The 15752-nt window shown below is 37.1% G+C and overlaps 4 protein-coding genes across 12 annotated transcripts in view; 2 read left to right on the forward strand and 2 right to left on the reverse strand.

Moving 5' to 3' along the window:
* The first annotated feature begins 65 nt into the window (after positions 1-65).
* LOC111448280 (putative BPI/LBP family protein At1g04970) lies at positions 66-3913 on the forward strand. The gene is made up of 6 exons (XM_023087765.1): positions 66-649; positions 752-891; positions 1596-1950; positions 2845-3093; positions 3178-3303; positions 3400-3913. The coding sequence occupies exons 1-6, from the start codon at positions 245-247 to the stop codon at positions 3595-3597; spliced, it is 1473 nt and encodes a 490-aa protein (XP_022943533.1). The 5' UTR covers positions 66-244; the 3' UTR covers positions 3598-3913.
* A 162-nt stretch (positions 3914-4075) lies between these two features.
* On the reverse strand, positions 4076-6563 carry LOC111448284 (protein NUCLEAR FUSION DEFECTIVE 6, chloroplastic/mitochondrial-like). Of its 4 annotated transcripts, none has more exons than XM_023087776.1 (4): positions 6269-6563; positions 5889-6010; positions 5273-5328; positions 4076-4342 (listed from the first exon to the last, which is right to left on the reverse strand). In XM_023087776.1, the coding sequence occupies exons 1-3, from the start codon at positions 6415-6417 to the stop codon at positions 5321-5323; spliced, it is 279 nt and encodes a 92-aa protein (XP_022943544.1). In that variant the 5' UTR covers positions 6418-6563; the 3' UTR covers positions 4076-4342; positions 5273-5320. The 4 variants fall into 4 exon arrangements, with proteins under 4 accessions (XP_022943544.1, XP_022943542.1, XP_022943543.1 ...); XM_023087775.1 differs by lacking the exon at positions 4076-4342 and adding an exon at positions 4549-4911; XM_023087774.1 differs by lacking the exon at positions 5273-5328.
* Positions 6564-6968: 405 nt separating this feature from the next.
* Positions 6969-11494, forward strand: LOC111448282 (nuclear cap-binding protein subunit 2-like). Of its 5 annotated transcripts, none has more exons than XM_023087769.1 (9): positions 6969-7315; positions 7873-8096; positions 8675-8813; positions 8903-8936; positions 10005-10112; positions 10214-10261; positions 10370-10479; positions 10842-10947; positions 11252-11494. In XM_023087769.1, exons 1-8 carry the CDS (start codon positions 7298-7300, stop codon positions 10914-10916), a joined length of 756 nt encoding a protein of 251 aa, XP_022943537.1. In that variant the 5' UTR covers positions 6969-7297; the 3' UTR covers positions 10917-10947; positions 11252-11494. The 5 variants fall into 5 exon arrangements, with proteins under 5 accessions (XP_022943537.1, XP_022943538.1, XP_022943540.1 ...); XM_023087770.1 differs by having other exon boundaries at positions 11258-11494; XM_023087772.1 differs by having other exon boundaries at positions 10845-10947.
* A 2177-nt stretch (positions 11495-13671) lies between these two features.
* Positions 13672-15752, reverse strand: part of LOC111448281 (transcription activator GLK1-like) — a 3906-nt gene continuing 1825 nt past the window's right edge. For both annotated transcript variants that reach the window (XM_023087767.1, XM_023087766.1), the window contains 4 exons: positions 15362-15724; positions 15180-15236; positions 14178-14291; positions 13672-14086 (listed from right to left, as the gene is read on the reverse strand). In XM_023087767.1, the coding sequence (XP_022943535.1) occupies positions 13937-14086; positions 14178-14291; positions 15180-15236; positions 15362-15724 (684 nt within the window). In that variant the 3' untranslated portion in view covers positions 13672-13936. The remainder of the gene's footprint in view (positions 14087-14177; positions 14292-15179; positions 15237-15361; positions 15725-15752) is intronic.

The raw sequence follows: 15752 nt of genomic DNA on the forward strand, positions 1-15752 counted from the left end.
CAGCAACAAAACAATAATAAATAAATAGGTCGAATCAATAAAAATACCCTTAAAATTTATATATTGTCTAAAAAAAAGTCCACCCTTCAGTAATTGCTGAAATTGTGATATTAGAACAGAATCGCCGTCACGGTGAGCAATAGCGACAAGTCTCCATTCTGCTCTCGTTGGCTGTTCATCTGAGTTTCTGGTTTGCCAATTGATTTCTTACTTCCCCTCCAGCTTCCCCGTCCTCGAACTCTCCATGTCTCCAATACTTTTCTTGCTTCTCTTGGTGTCTTCGCTCATCCCGGGATATGCTCATCCTTCACCGACCCAATCCTTCATGTCTGCGATCATATCCCAAAAGGGTATTGATTTCCTCAAAGACTTGCTCATAGACAAGGCAATTTCTTCTGTGATTCCGATTAATTTGCCTGAATCCGAAAAAACAGTCAAAATCCCATTTGTTGGAAACGTTCTTATGAGGCTATCCAACACTACCATATACCGAGTTGATGTTCCTTCCTCGGATATCAAACCAGGTGAGTCGGGTGTTTCTATTATTGCTTCAGGAACTACCTGTGACTTAAGCATGGATTGGCTTTATTCCTATAGTACTTGGCTTGTTCCAGCAGAGATTTCTGACAAAGGACGTGCTTCTGTTCAGGTATATGTCTCTTTGGTTTTGAATGATGTCAGTATGAAGTTCATCTACATCTGTCTGTTTATTCATTAATTAGTTGATGAGATAAAATTACTCTCGAAACAGGTCGATGGCATGGAAGTTCGACTGAATTTAGGATTGGAGCTTCAAGAAGAAACTCTTAAACTATTTCTTCTGGAATGCGGTTGTTCTGTCCAAGATATGTCTATAAAGTTGGATGGAGGAGCATCTTGGCTCTATCAAGGGTATGTAACTCTTTCATGATTGTAGAGGAACCCATCAAGGGTATGTTACTCTTTCATGATTGTAGAGGAACCCATCAAGGGTATGTTAACTCTTGTTCTGGGAATTTTGAGTTTGACGGTATTGTGTTCTAATTGTTCTTCATTTTTCCTTATGATCAATTGTTTACATCGCTAGCATTTCATTGTCTTCTGCCCAAAAGCATGATCTTATTCTCATGATCCTCTCTCCATTTAAGTTCCCTTAGCCTTGTCTTTCAGCAAGGTTGATCCAGACATGTTAGCTATGATGACAATCAGCTGTGTGCTCAGAATAGCCATACACATTCATTTACATGGCTTTTAAGATGGAATCCTTAGTCGTTTCTTTCTGACAAATGATTAATAGTAAAGTCGATGTTGTTCTCTTTTGGCCTTCCTTTGAGGTTTTTAAAACGCATCTACTAGGGAGAGGTTTCCACACTCTTATAAAGAATGTTTCGTTCTCCTCCTCAACCGATGTGGGATCTCACAGTCCACTTTCCTTCGGGGCCAAGCGTCCTCGCTGACACTCGTTCCCTTCTTCAATCGATGTGGGACCCCCCAATCTACCCTCTTCGGGGACTAGCGTCCTTACTTCTGTGCCAGATTATAGGATAACAATGCCTTTGAATACGACCTGCACTTTTTTCCTGCTTGTTCTTATCTTCTATTGTGTTATATAATAGGCTGGTTGATGCATTTGAAGAACAGATAAGTTCTGCTGTTGAAAAGGCGATTTGTAAGAAACTAGGAGAAGGAATCTTGAAGGTTGATTCGTTTTTGCAAACACTTCCTAAGGCAGTCAAAGTGGACGATAATGCTTCTTTTGATACTACTTTTGCGGGAGAACCCTTGCTTAGCAGCTCCTCCTTTGGTTTAAAGATCAACGGGCTGTTTAGGGCGGGAGAAAAGCTACCAATGCCTGAGTATCACTTTGAAAACTCACCTTCACCTTCACCTTCCTGTAAAGATCCTTCTAAAATGTTTGGAATAACACTAGATGAAGCAGTCTTTAACTCTGCCTTGGCCCTATACTACGATGTAAGTTCAAATTTTATTATGTGTATTTTATCTTTTTTTACTCAAGCCCAGTTCCGCCGCCAGCAGATATTGTCCTCTTTGGGTTTTCTCATTTAGGTTCCCCTCAAAGTTTTTAGAATGCCTCTAGTAGGAAGAGGTTTCCACACCCTTATAAGGAATGTTTCGTTCTCCTCTCCAACCGATCTATGTGGGATCTTACAATCCACCTCCCTTGGGGGCCCAACATCCTTGCTGGCACACTACTCGGTGTCTGGCTATGATACCATTTGTAATGGTCTAATCCCATCGCTATCAAATATTGTCCTATTTGGGCCTTTTCTTTTGGGTTTCCCTTCAAGGTTTTTAGAACGTATCTACTAGGGAGAAGTTTTTGCACCCTTATAAGGAATGCTTCGTTCTCCTCTCCAATATGGGATCTCACAATCCATCCCCTTTGGGGGCCAGCGTACTTGCTGGCACACCGCTCGGTGCCTAGCTTTGATACCATTTGTAGTGGCCAAATTCCACCGCTAGCCGATATTGTCTTCTTTGGGGTTTTTATTTTGGGCTTCCTCTCCAAGTTTTTAGGAAATGTCTACTAGGGAGATGTTTTCACACCCTTATAAGGAATGCTTCGTTCTTCTCTCCAACCGTTGTGGGATCTAACAATGGCACACCACTCGGTGCCTGGCTTTGATATCATTTGTAGTGGCCCAATTCCACCGCTAGCCGATATTGTCCTCTTTGGGGTTTCCATTTTGGGCTTTCTCTCAAGGTTTTTAGGAAACGTCTACTAGGGAGGGGTTTCCACACCCTTATCTCCTCTCCCACTGACGTGGGATCTCACAATGGTATTACTTGGCTACACCTACCATCTGGTTGTTTTCTCCAACCAAAATCTTCGTTCATGTGCAGGCAGACTTTATGCAGTGGAGTTTGAAGGAAGTGCCCAACCAGCCGCTTCTAAATACTGCTGGATGGAGATTTATTGTTCCCCAACTGTACAAGAAATATCCTAGTGCTGACATGAGCTTGAATATAACTTTACCTTCTCCACCAGTCATAAGGATTTCAGAGAACCCGATTTTTGCAACCGTGAACGTAAACCTGATAGTTGACGTAGTAGAAGCTGGTGAACTGATTCCAGTTGCGTGCATCTCCTTGGTAAGTTTACTGGTTCAGAACTGGAAAACCATGATATGAATGCATCATCAAGATTCAACCTTCTTCCACTTCTTTGCATTTCAGTTGGTTCATGCCTCCAGTACAGCTAAAATCTCAGGGAACAACCTGGTGGGCAGCATCGATTTGAACGATTTGGAGATGTCGTTGAAGTGGAGCAATATTGGCAATCTGCATATGGACCTAATTCAGGTAGATTACTATTCTATTTATCCTTCATTCTAAAAGAAAGTTGTTCTATGTCTATTTCAAGTCGACTTATTATCCCTCAACGTTGCAAATTTGCAGCCCGTTGTGCAAACTCTGGTCGAAACCACGTTGTTGCCAAATGCAAACTCGTATTTCAGGAAGGGTTTCCCTCTGCCCATCAAACATGGTTTCATGTTTCAAAACGCTGAACTAATCAGCTCAAATTCGAGAATTATGGTGTGCAGCGACGTTTTATGGACAGAGGGACGTAGTCCTGATCATCCACAACTTGTTTAGGTAGAGGACGTGATAGTCCTCTAATTTTCTGCAAAATTCAGGCAAGGAAGAACGCACTCTAAATCTATACAGGGCTTATTTGATGGGTGAGGTTCCAAGCCACCCCCTTAAACCGCTTATTATGGATTGCTTTATGTACATGTAAATTATGTAAATGCTAATGTTTCTATTAGATTAATGGTTCAAGGAGGAATTAGGTTTCTCCTCCTCCTCTTTTGAATGTTGTTTGAACCATGTAATTTCTCCCTGCGGGGTACGACCATTGATAAAGACCATTTATCTGCTTTTTAATGCAAGTGGGATGTAAATCCAAAATCTATCGGTGTGAGATCCCACATCGATCGAATGAAAAGGAGAATGAATCATTCCTTACAATGATGTGAAAACTTCATATCTTTAATCAAAATTCAAAAGTATTTCTTACAAGGATGTAAACTCAAAGGCAGATCGAAATTTTTTTGCAAAAAATTCAAGATGCTTCTACTCAACCATGCATCAGGCAAAATACAATATGATCACATAAAAATGTTAACAGTACTTGAGTACTACGTAAAGTATGAAGTATATGATGAACATTTTTAGCACTAAAAGTTTAGACCTGTCGTCAAACAACAATCAACCATTGCTATTGATCGGAAGCTCCTCTTCACAAACCACCCTTAATAGAAATCACTGTCCTTGTAGAGGATTGGATTGAGAACTTCCTCAGATTCTTTTGCCATTTATCATAGATCATCATTGCATGCTGATGAACACAAGTGATCAATGTGTTATTAATGTCAGTTTGATATTCCAATCAAAACAAGAAACAAATTGGGAGGTTGCAGACATTAAAAATTCACCAATCATCCTTAAATTAAGTTGAAAAAAAAAAGGTGTGTGTATTTAAACCGCAAACTCCTCATTAAAGTAGTGGAATTGGGAAGATAACAACAAATCAACAGTGCCAAATACTTGACAAACAAAGTAAATATTGCAAAACAGAAATTTATTCTGCAACAATCGAGTAGTCTGTAATCCAATATAATTGCAGAACTAAATTGAACATGTAATCTTTCAACACTTCACAAGACAGCCATCTACAAACACAGTGAATGAAATAGAATATCGTAGTTTATTATTTCATTCCAAATACAATCATCTCATTTAACCTATTGATAGGATCATCTCCTAGAAGTTTGTTTTCTTCTTTCTATTCTTTGTCTTGGGGGTAGGGCATGGGGATATTCATCGCTAGGACTTATAGGCGAAACTCAAAAAACAAGTCAAGTCATTCCTTCCTGCTTCTCGATCCTCATCTAGTCTTGTCTTTGCCTACATTCAAAACAGGGGAATGTATTTTTTTCAATTAACAATTTGAATAAAAAAATGGAAGGTTTTTGCATGAATGACTCGTTCTAGTAAACATATAAAATAATCAAGAGAAGGTTTATAACACCCGAGTTCAGCAAAAGGACTTCAAACTCTAATCGATGTATGGTGATGGAAGGTGGGGGAAAGAGAGAATGAATCGTTATTGTTTGTTAGGCTTGTTTGCATCCTAATTTGAAGATCTTCTACTAGGTGTAATAAACTGTCTACTAGGGGGAAAATGATCGAGTTGTTGTACATGCATGTTAACTATTATTCCGTTCAACTTTATCAGTCCTATATGAGTTTACAGGCACCAACTCACCAGAGCAACAAGAAGGCAAGAAGAACATCAATGGGCCTATAAAGTGTGCTAGCTGCCTAATTCAAGAGTAAAAAATCTAGTTAGACAACCTAGAAGCAGACCCACTTCTCCTTTCAAAACAAAAAAACAAGAAAATTACGAAGTTGGATCAGGTATCTTGGCATAATAATCCGTATCAGTACTAAATTTAACCCAAAAAGAAAACTTTTCATGGAGTACCGTCTGATGGTTCATAGACATGACTACTTTAATCAAAGAATACTAGCATAGATCTTTCATCCTCAAGAAACATCAGATTATGACCCCTAAACCTTAATATAGATATCACTATTTATAAATATAGTTGACCATTATTCTCGCCCAAGCTACTGCTCTCTTTCTTGATTCATGCAAATAATTATAAATCTGAGATTCATCCAACGAAGAACCAATGCAAATAGAAAATCAACTTCCGGCAAATTATCAGCTTTCTTTCTTGTCCACGGAAGAAATCATGCTAAAATCGTAGATATGATCTAAATTCCAAGCTATACAAATTTATATTAGCGTCCTTGCCTCTTTCGATCTAGCTCGTGACAGATCAAGAAACTTCAGAGTTCAATTATCAGTTACGCACCTTCGGGAAGCCAACCGCAGCAGCTGCGCGAGACAGAGAGCATTGAGGTCATCAAAGCTGAAGATGACGCAGAGTGAAATGGCATCATCGACTCCAAACAGAAGCTCATCTCAGCCGCACACCTTCAGGCAAAATACATTACCTAATTTATTGAAGCATTTTGCCGAGCTCGTTGTTTAAAAACAAGGTAAAGGAGAAAGGCTATCTTGTTGTCATTTCAAAGTTCTAGAGCTTAGTATCGCAACTAAAAAACTGAGAGAAATAAATTTGAAGATGGAACACCGTTTTCGTTGACTCCTTTTGGAGAAAAGAAACTCCAAGATCTCTAGATACAGAATCTTTGGCACTTCAAATGGACGCAAAAGCATTAAGCAACGCACCTGAAAGTTCGATGGGAGAGAGGCTTCGTAGTTGCCATGCGAAAAGGAGTACTTGATGACGACTTGGCTTGAGAACCGATCTGAGCAGCAGCACGGCGTGCCGAGCCTGAAAATGACCGGAAAACAGATCTAGCACCAATTGAAGCCATTGTTAATCTGAAGAAATGATAGATTCTGAAAGTCCGTTCTTAGTACAGACTATCAACAACAAGAACTCGACTCTGGCTTCTTGGCTGCAGAGGGTTAAAGCTAAAACCCTACTTTGAGTGTGAAGGGTTTCTAACTTGCTACACGGCCGGGGTAATTTCGAAATATCATTTTAAAAGGGGCACTTTCGAAATAATTCTAAAATTGAGGCCTTCTTTTAGTAAATAATGCATAAATCAGTTTTAATTTTTGTTTCATTTCGTTTATAATTTGAAAATAAAAGGCATTTTTCACCCTAAAATTACGCTTTTTCTGTTTAAACCTCAAATTTATTATATTTTTTACAATTAAATCTCTAATTTTTTAATTCATGAAATTAAATTTCAAATTTATAAGCTTATTAATTTTAATCCATCTTATTAGTTTAGGATAAAAAATGATTTTTTTAATTTTTTTTTTAATTTTAACCTAAGAGTTTACATTAAATATTGAATTAATAAATGAAGGTTATTACTCCTAGGATCATTCAATTTTTGTAGTACAATAAATATTGGGTAAGTTTATTGTGCATAACGCAGCGCGGGGGAAGAATTGCACGAGCAGAATCGGGCGACTGAGCTCACCCAACGAGTTCTCCAGTTCTTAAGCTAATTCCAACCCGAAATTTACCTGCTAATTTGATTTGAAGCGGCTCTAATCTGTGCTTTACTTCTTCCTTTTCCACTTCTGTTTCTCGCATTGGCTGATTATATTATCGCCCAAATTCCTGACACCTGATATAGACGATTGCATTTTGAACCTTTGATTCGTTGAGTGTCTGCTAGCTACTTCAGCTAGAGTGGTTTTTCGAGTCTTGTTGCAGATTTTGTTCTTCTTGGGTTCATGGCTTCGTTGTTCAAGGTAAATTGCTTTTCTATTTCCATTTTAGATAACGAAGAACTTTTCCTGCAGTTAATGCCTAAAATTTTATTGCATGGTTGATTCGTTTTCCGCTCCATTAGGTTTTTGGGGTGTGTCAAAGGCGTCTTGGCAAGTTATATTCGGACATGTCTGAGAGTTAGTTTCTGTGAACTGCATGAAGGAAATTTGTTGTTTCGATTTATTTTATTTGCTACGACACTCATTTTGGTACCAAATGTCTGAGACGTAGTTTTCTGATCGATATTATAGTTTTGTCACCATTATTATTATTATTCTTATTATTTTGAGTTATTGGTGAGATTTGAACTTTTTACCTTTTATCGAAGATATATGCTTAAATCAATTGAGATGATGATTTTGTTACCAAAGGGTACTCTGATTATTGTTACGACACACGGTTAAAATGTTTAAAAGCATTCAAAGTAAGAGGAATCTATTGAAAGGAATAATGTCGCATGTATGTAGTTAGGTGATAGGTGATGTTTCTATGATTCTATCTAAGACAAGCTTCCTGCTTTCAACTTGATCATTTGTAGGACCCATCAAAGCTATCTGTATACCGGGATAGAAGATTTCAGGGAACCCAAGATGAATTTGAACTGGCTCTTCAGACTTCAACCACCGTTTACGTGGGAAATATGTCCTTTTATACAACAGAAGAGCAAGTTTATGAGCTTTTTTCTCGAGCTGGAGAAATTAAGAAGATAATCATGGGTTTGGATAAGAATTCAAAAACACCTTGTGGCTTTTGTTTTGTCCTGTAAGACTTCATAGTTCTTCTTCCTAACTAGTAGAATATATTGATGTGCTTTTTATCAATATTCAACCATACAATTATATTATGCCAATTGGAGTTATTCAATAAACGTATTTAATTATGTATTTGCTGCTCAAAACTGTCTGCTGTTATTAGCCCTCTGTGCAAGAGAGACAGGGGGAGGGAGAGAGTAGTCTCTCGAAAATACTCGTGTGTTACTGTCCTTGCAATTTAACTTTATAATGATTTTTCTTTGATACCCTGAGTTCTATCAGCAGTTCATTAATGCAGCCTACTGCTTTCTTCTGTCCATATACATCACTTCATATGCACCTAGATGTATATTGATCCTCGTGATTGTCACCTGCTTAGTGCAAAATCATTTTGAATAATTGAAGGCAGTTGGGAATGATCGCTATTCGATCTATCTGGGTCCATTTTAACCTTGAGATTGTTTGCTCATCTCATGCCTTTGGTACTCATTCTTGCAAGAAATGTTTTACATATGTCTGCATTTAAGCCTTTCAATTTATGGGGCTATCCTTTTAAAATGGTTGCTTATTTTATCTACACTTTGTTAGATACTATTCTCGGGAGGATACCGAGGATGCTGTAAAATATATAAGTGGAACAATTCTTGATGATCGGCCCATCCGTGCGGATTTTGATTGGGGATTTCAGGATGGCAGGCAATGGGGTCGTGGTCGAAGTGGTGGACAGGTAGTGTTTCTGATCTATGTCAAATTAATTCATGACTTGGAGTCCTACAATCACTTCCTGTTTATTTCATTTTGCTTTGTTGTTCACAGGTGCGTGATGAATATCGAACAGACTATGATCCTGATATCCTTTTTTTCTTTTAATACTGTTACTCACTATATAGATTATGGAAATCATTGTCTGATGCACTGAAAAATAGATATCTTTTGCATTTTTTTGGGTACCATTTATCAACTCAATATTCATTTGTTGTCCTCTCTCTTTTTATATATACATATATATAGAATAGAATATACACAGTTGATTCATATCACTCAGTTTTTTTAGCAAAATCTAAACACAATTACACAAATCCAAGTTTCATAAAATTAAATTGATTACAACCTCAAAAGGCGAGGATGCAACACGTCATTTTCTAAAAAACCATTACATGGATATGTTGGAGACAGTTTGTTTCATATAGAATATATGTGTATGTATTGATATATTTAATACCTTATAATAGATAAAACATGTAAGTTTACCGTAAAAATAAATATACTTCACAAAAAAAACATATAAACTCGTGTCAATTAACAATATAGAACGATTTGGTTGGTCATGGCTAGAGGAAGAATATGTGATCCTAATGTTTTAGGAATGATCTAAAGTATGAGAATTAGAATATGTTATAGAATCCATCTTTTTCCTTTCTTTTACTTTTTTTTTTCACTTCACTTGTTAGGTTGTGCTTGGATGGATTAGGCTTTAATTTTGCTCCAAATTCATGCCCCAGTCCTGTCTGTAGTTGGAAAAAATGTATATGACGACTTTTTTTTTAGCTTGTTGGGCACATGTTTGTGTGTCTATATAAGTCCATGTCCAACACATGTCTGAGTACGACATAGACAGTCTACCTAAAACAGAGTGTTCATGCCTCCTAGATTACAACTAGGAGCCATACATTCCAAGAGGGGATCAATAACCCATTGGTGCGAATGGCTAACTTACACATTGACTACCGTTGCGCTACTGAGTGCCTTCTGTTTAGTTTGTCGTTCCTCAATTGGCATGTGATAAACGTCCTTAACTTTTGTTAAATTTAATATCATAGCTCATTCATATATAAATTTTGTCTGATAATGTTCATTTTTTGACACCCCATGTCCTTTAAATTTCACATTTCTTTGTAGTTTCCTTAATTTATTGAACGTAGAGGTGGCTATGGAAAGTTAGTTCAGAAAGAGTTGGAAGCACAGAGGCAGCTTGTGGATTACGGTACTGGTTCACTAGGCTCTGTGCCGTCAGTCATACCGCAGTGTGAGTTGCTATGAGGAATCCTATGTATGGACAGTATGCATAAACGTTATTGATTTGATATGCCTTGACTTTCCTGTTTTTTTTTTTTTTTTTTCCTGCAGACGGTAAACATGGTGGAAGCCACGGAAATGGGCCTCGTCATGGAAGAGGTATCAAATTTCTAAAGCATTTTAATCATCTGATGAATGGGAATTTATTTGCATTCCAGGGGTTTCTTGATATTTATCAGACTACATTATTGTTGTTTAAAAAACTAGATTACCACAATCGTAAGCGCTACCGAGATGATGATCGGCATGCCCATGAAAGCTCCAAGAGAACTTCAGATTATGACTCTAGAAGAAATCCTGATCATGAATCAAGACCGGTAATTTCTAAATGATGCTTCATCTTAGGACATGTTTGAAAGTGGTTTTTGTATAGTCGTTTCAACGATTGATTCTACATTTTAAAAAGGATTTTCATACAACCAAGAGTGATTTTGAATGAGTTAATTTTAAAATAGATGTGGTTCTAGTTTTTCCAATCTCAATTCCAAACATGCCCTTAGTCATCTTTGTGTGCTTAAGTTTTGACAAAAGACACCACACCGTGCTTGCATGCGGCACTTCCATCTTACAAAATGAATCTTTAGTTGTTACCCGATATTAAAACGATTACTATGTACACTGCTTTCTTTGGCTGTTTATGTTGCCATGCTTCAGTATTTAACTGTTCGTGCTGTAACAGCAGAAAAATCCAAGGTTCCGGGAGAGTGGCGATTCTGATGAAGAGGATGACGATGACCGAAAACAGCGACACTAACCCTAGTGTCATTGCCATATTATAACGTGAGGTATCATTTACAAATTTGTTGATTAGTTCAGAACAAATCGAGTGATAAGGGACAAGTTCGTTACTTGTGCATGTTAAAACTAACGAACTTTGTAATTGGTTTAACGAAGAAATGACTATAAATTGCAGTCTGTACTTCAGTATTATTAAGAATCAAGTAGGCATTTTGTCGCAACTATCTTCAGAAAAATGAAGAGTACGATTCTATTATCAACAGAAAGTACTTCTAGGATTCCCTGTGGTTATCTCTAATATTCATCTTATTATCATAGCTACAATTTTATTTTTATTATTGTTCTTTTTAGTTGTAGGAGGTAGCAGAAAGGATAATTTCAAAGCCCAATTACAAATTTGATTGCATTAAGGTTATTTGATGTAATTGGAGAAGGTCAACTTGGAGGCCTCAATTGTTAGCCCCATATTTCCAGATTCATATGAAGCCCATGATATAGACAACATAATATCTAAATCTCCAAGGGGAATTAGTTTGAGGCGTAGAGGCATTGGAAAACACTTCAATGAATGAAAAATGGTTTGGTTGCTACCCATTTAATTAAACTGATAGCGGCAGCTGAAGGGTGTCCCCCACAGTCAAAGAGGCGACCACTAGGGCTGCCCCCACTTTTACGTCGGGTCAAAGTCAGTCTTCGTAATGCAATGATATCAGGTACATATTATCTTTTTTTAAGATCAGAAATTCAAATCTTCTTTATTTTACTTTTTTAAGATTTATTTTTAGATATAAGGTATAATACTTCTTTATTTTACTTTTTAAGATTTATTTTTACGGTGTCTTTTAAATTTGTTCCGAATCGAACACGCCTTAAACTTTGAAATTGTGAGAGAAATGCGAATCCAACACGCCTTAAACTTTGAAATTGTGAAGGGTGATGAAGAAAGAGATAGGTGAATTGTTGATACAAAGGACAAAAACATTAGAAGGTGGAAATAAAAAGTTGAGTGAGGACCCATCACTATATTTGGAAGAGATAATGGTTGAATTATGTGTGTTCTGTACACTGCACTGGTCTCCAGGGAACTCAACAGTAGTATATATAATCTTTAAATTATTTAATTCTTTAATAAATTTCTAATTTTATGTCAAAACAAAATAATACTTTTTTTTTAACTAATTGATGCATTAGATATAATTTAAGTTTCATCTATAATAAAATTTTAGTAAATTCATAAAATTTTTAAATTTTTTTTTGATAATTTGACCTTTAAAGTTATAATTTTAAAAGTTTAGGATATAATGGACACGTAAAGCGATTGCGACTATTTTTTGTTCTATATGATACGTGTCAATGATTCATGCTATCAAATTTTGTATTTTACACTACTTCCACTCCATGCACTGTCTCGCCCCACGCCCAACATCTTGTGGCTGATAAATATTGTCCCAAAAACAAATTTGCATATATATATATATATATATATCAAATAATTTATTAATTTATTTTTAAGTAAAAGTTCAAGGTCGGAGTTTAACTCTTATCAAATAAATGTGTCGTGATGTTATAATACTTCATAATTTTGATTAAGAAATCAATATATTTTATAAACAAACTGAAACGTTTTCTAACCTTCAAAATTTAATATTACAATATAATCTTTAACCATTAAAAAAATTTATAATATAATTTTTAGTTTAAATATAGTTTCAAAACTAACTAAAATATTTTTTGATATAGTAAATAAAACAGTGTTTTGTACTACTATTAGATTCTCATAATAAAATTTTTAAAATAAATATATTTATATTAAGTGGAGGCGAGTAATTAGATGGGAACAGAGAATATAATCTCGTCTCTGATCCCATGTATATAATGGAAAAAAACATTATTCACTTCCTCCTCTCTTCTCCCTCCAAACAGAGAATCTCCATCTCTGGAAAAAAACATTATTCACTCCCTCCTCCTTTCTCCGTCTAAATAGAGAATCTCCATCTCCACTCCATTTAGGACCGGCCTAAAATGGACATCTGTAATAAAATAAATAAATAAATACAGAATCTCTCTATTTTTGCACTGATACCCCTGGGAAATAGGAAAAATAGGAAATAGGAAAGGTTTGGGGGGTGAGAGTGCAAAAATAAAAAGATATGAAGATGAAGATATGATGGGAGTGGGGCCCACGGGGGAGCAATCTGAGTTTAGTGTGAGAGTTGCTAAAAGCTACAAAACAATGACAAGTGGGGTGTGTCTCTTTCTTTGCTCTCTCTGCCATTTTCAACGTCTTTAATGAATAATGTCCATTTATTTCATTTTATTTTATTTTATTTTTCTCATTTTAATTTAATGTTTTTTTTATATTTGCACTTTATACAAACTTCAATAATAACATTATCATTATTTTATCCTCCGAGTTTTATGTTCTGTGATTGCTAAGTTTAGTATTTATATTCTTCTCCATCTTCATTAATTATTTTACTACATTAACAACTACACATTCAAATCCTTAATCTTCACAAATTTGTTTCTTTAAGCCTTAAAAGAACCGTTGTATTACTTTCAAACGGGTATCTTTCATTTTATGTCAAACTTCGTTTCATGTATGTAATGGTCGCTTCCGATCAGTCTCGAGAGCTACTCCTAAGTCCTAAGGATTATTGAGGGGAATAGTCCCACGTTAGCCAATTTAGAAAAAGATCATGAATTTATAAGTAAATGACACTATTTCTATCGTTTATCGTACTATTGTATGTACGAGCTGTTAAGTTGGCATAGTCGGAAAAGTTGTAACTTTTTATTGGTTTTTAGTGTTATAATTATTACGACATTGGGAAAAGCCCCAAAAACCGAAGTGTTACTCTTGGTGGGTTAATACAAGAAGCTCCAAAGGAGCAATGGATGAGAACCAAAAACCCTCTTACAAAAGCAACAAGAGAAGTAGTAGCAGCGGCGGTGGCGGCATTTTTAGATCATCAACGGATCGAAAAGTGCAGCACGAGAGAAATGTCGTCAAATTAAGGCTGGCGGGGATGATGGTCAAGCACAGGTGGGCGGTATTTTAGGAATGCCTTGTCGTTGGAGCTCGACTTTGACACTGTCCAAAGACGGAGGCTTTAGGCCGAGGGGAAGTGGCAGCCATGGCTTGGTTAAAGCATCTCCAATAGCTGAGTCTATGCTCTCTTTGGACTGCACAATTTTAATTTAAATGAAATCAAAATTATTGGGTATAGAATTGTTAGTATTTGCATGCAAAACGGGATAGGGATAGAGATCTTACTGGATAAGAGTCCAGAGGAAGGTGGGTGGGAGAACGGCCGACGGTGGTCGTGGGCTCTACTTTGTACATCGGATGTGGCGGTGGAATTACCGAGAACGCTGCCCCACCAAATCTCTGCTTCCAAAATATAATCATTATGTTTTTTTCTACTCAGCTTTCTCTACCACTTCTATTATTTATAAATATATTCGGTAATAGAATCATATTGTCTTATTTAAACGTTTTAAACATTGTTATTTTTGGGCTTTTTCTCAAGGTTTTTAAAACATCTATACTAGAGAGTTTTCCACACTCTTATTGTAAGGGCGCAGACCCACCATATTGTCTTCTTTGGGCAATTTTAAGCTTCCCTCAAAGTTCTTAAAACGCGTAAGCTTGAGAGGTTTTCACACCCTTATTACAAGGGCCCAGACCCACTGCTAGCCGATATTGTTCTCTTTAGGCCATTTTAAGCGTCCTCTCGAGATTTTTAATACGCTTTTGCTGGAGAAAAGTTTCCACATCCTTGTTGTAACATGTTTTGTTCTCCTCCTCCACAACTGACGTGGGATCTTCGGAGAGGTTTCCACACCCTTATTATAAGGGTCCAAGTCCACCGCTAGGGGATATTATCCTCTTTAGACTTTCTCTTACCAGCTTTCCCTCAAGGTTTTTAAAAGCGAAAGGTTTCCACACCCTAGATGTTTCGTTCTTCTCCCCTAACTAGATCTCACACTTCTAAAGAATGTTTCGTTCTACTCCCTGGCCGATGTGGGATCTCACATCTTTCACCAATTCAGATACTAAACAAACTCTTAATTTTCATTAAAATTTGTTAATCTAGGAAGAATAAAACCCTCTCTTACGCGTATGAAAATTCAAACCTTTTAACCTATTCGATCGATAATCTATAGTTAATAACTTATGGAAAATTTATGATGTAAATGGAATCAAAGTTGTAAATGGAAAGAGACAGGTAGAAAAGCTCCAAGAACATGAGTCAGGGAGACACAGATAAATTACCGTGGTCGGAATTGGCTGTGGGAAGCACGGCGTTCTTGGGGTTAAGGCGTTTGGAACCTACACACAACACCAAACAAAACAAAAAAAAATTGAGTTTGTACAACTCGTGAGTGAGAGAAATTTAAGAACAAGAACAACAAAAAAACAGAGAAAAAAAAGTGGTGTTTTTTTCCTCCTTATACCCGTTGGTGGTGGTGGTGGTGGTGGTGGTGCCAGTCAGGGGGCGGAGGAGGAGCGGCGGCGTGTGGCCATGAAGATGGCGGGGTGGTCGGAGGAGGTGGCGGAGATGGTGAATGTGGGAGATGCTTTGGCCATACGTGCATTAGAGATTGATCCACCGTGGGATGACCCCACACATGTAATGGCCTAAAATGAGGATGCATGGGCGTCATGGGCGGAAATCCCATGGTGGGTGCACTCCAAGGGCTGAGCTCTCTCTTCCCGGCGTTACCGCCCGACGCCGAGCCATACATCTGCCGCCTTTGGCTCCAACTCGCCGCCTCCGCTTCACGTGCCAGCAAATGTTTCCGATGCGACCTATACTTCTACAAAAAAAAAAAAAAAAAAAAAAAA

Source organism: Cucurbita moschata, unplaced genomic scaffold (genome assembly GCF_002738365.1).
Source record: "Cucurbita moschata cultivar Rifu unplaced genomic scaffold, Cmos_1.0 Cmo_Scf00010, whole genome shotgun sequence".
NCBI classification, from domain to species: domain Eukaryota; kingdom Viridiplantae; phylum Streptophyta; class Magnoliopsida; order Cucurbitales; family Cucurbitaceae; genus Cucurbita; species Cucurbita moschata.

What these genes read in the sequence shown, in the direction of transcription:
- LOC111448280 (XM_023087765.1), top strand. Translation starts at nt 245, where the DNA reads ATGTCTCCAATACTTTTCTTGCTTCTCTTGGTGTCTTCGCTCATCCCG. An exon ending in AAGGACGTGCTTCTGTTCAG is followed by an intron (nt 650 to 751) that starts GTATATGTCTCT and finishes CTCTCGAAACAG; the next exon opens with GTCGATGGCATGGAAGTTCG. An exon ending in TGCATATGGACCTAATTCAG is followed by an intron (nt 3,304 to 3,399) that starts GTAGATTACTAT and finishes GCAAATTTGCAG; the next exon opens with CCCGTTGTGCAAACTCTGGT.
- LOC111448284 (XM_023087774.1), bottom strand. Translation starts at nt 6,417, where the DNA reads ATGGCTTCAATTGGTGCTAGATCTGTTTTCCGGTCATTTTCAGGCTCG. An exon ending in CTCTCCCATCGAACTTTCAG is followed by an intron (nt 6,011 to 6,268) that starts GTGCGTTGCTTA and finishes TTTTGCCTGAAG; the next exon opens with GTGTGCGGCTGAGATGAGCT. An exon ending in CTGCGGTTGGCTTCCCGAAG is followed by an intron (nt 4,343 to 5,888) that starts GTGCGTAACTGA and finishes TGTGTTCATCAG; the next exon opens with CATGCAATGATGATCTATGA.
- LOC111448282 (XM_023087769.1), top strand. An exon ending in TCGAACAGACTATGATCCTG is followed by an intron (nt 8,937 to 10,004) that starts ATATCCTTTTTT and finishes AATTTATTGAAC; the next exon opens with GTAGAGGTGGCTATGGAAAG. An exon ending in GCCGTCAGTCATACCGCAGT is followed by an intron (nt 10,113 to 10,213) that starts GTGAGTTGCTAT and finishes TTTTTCCTGCAG; the next exon opens with ACGGTAAACATGGTGGAAGC.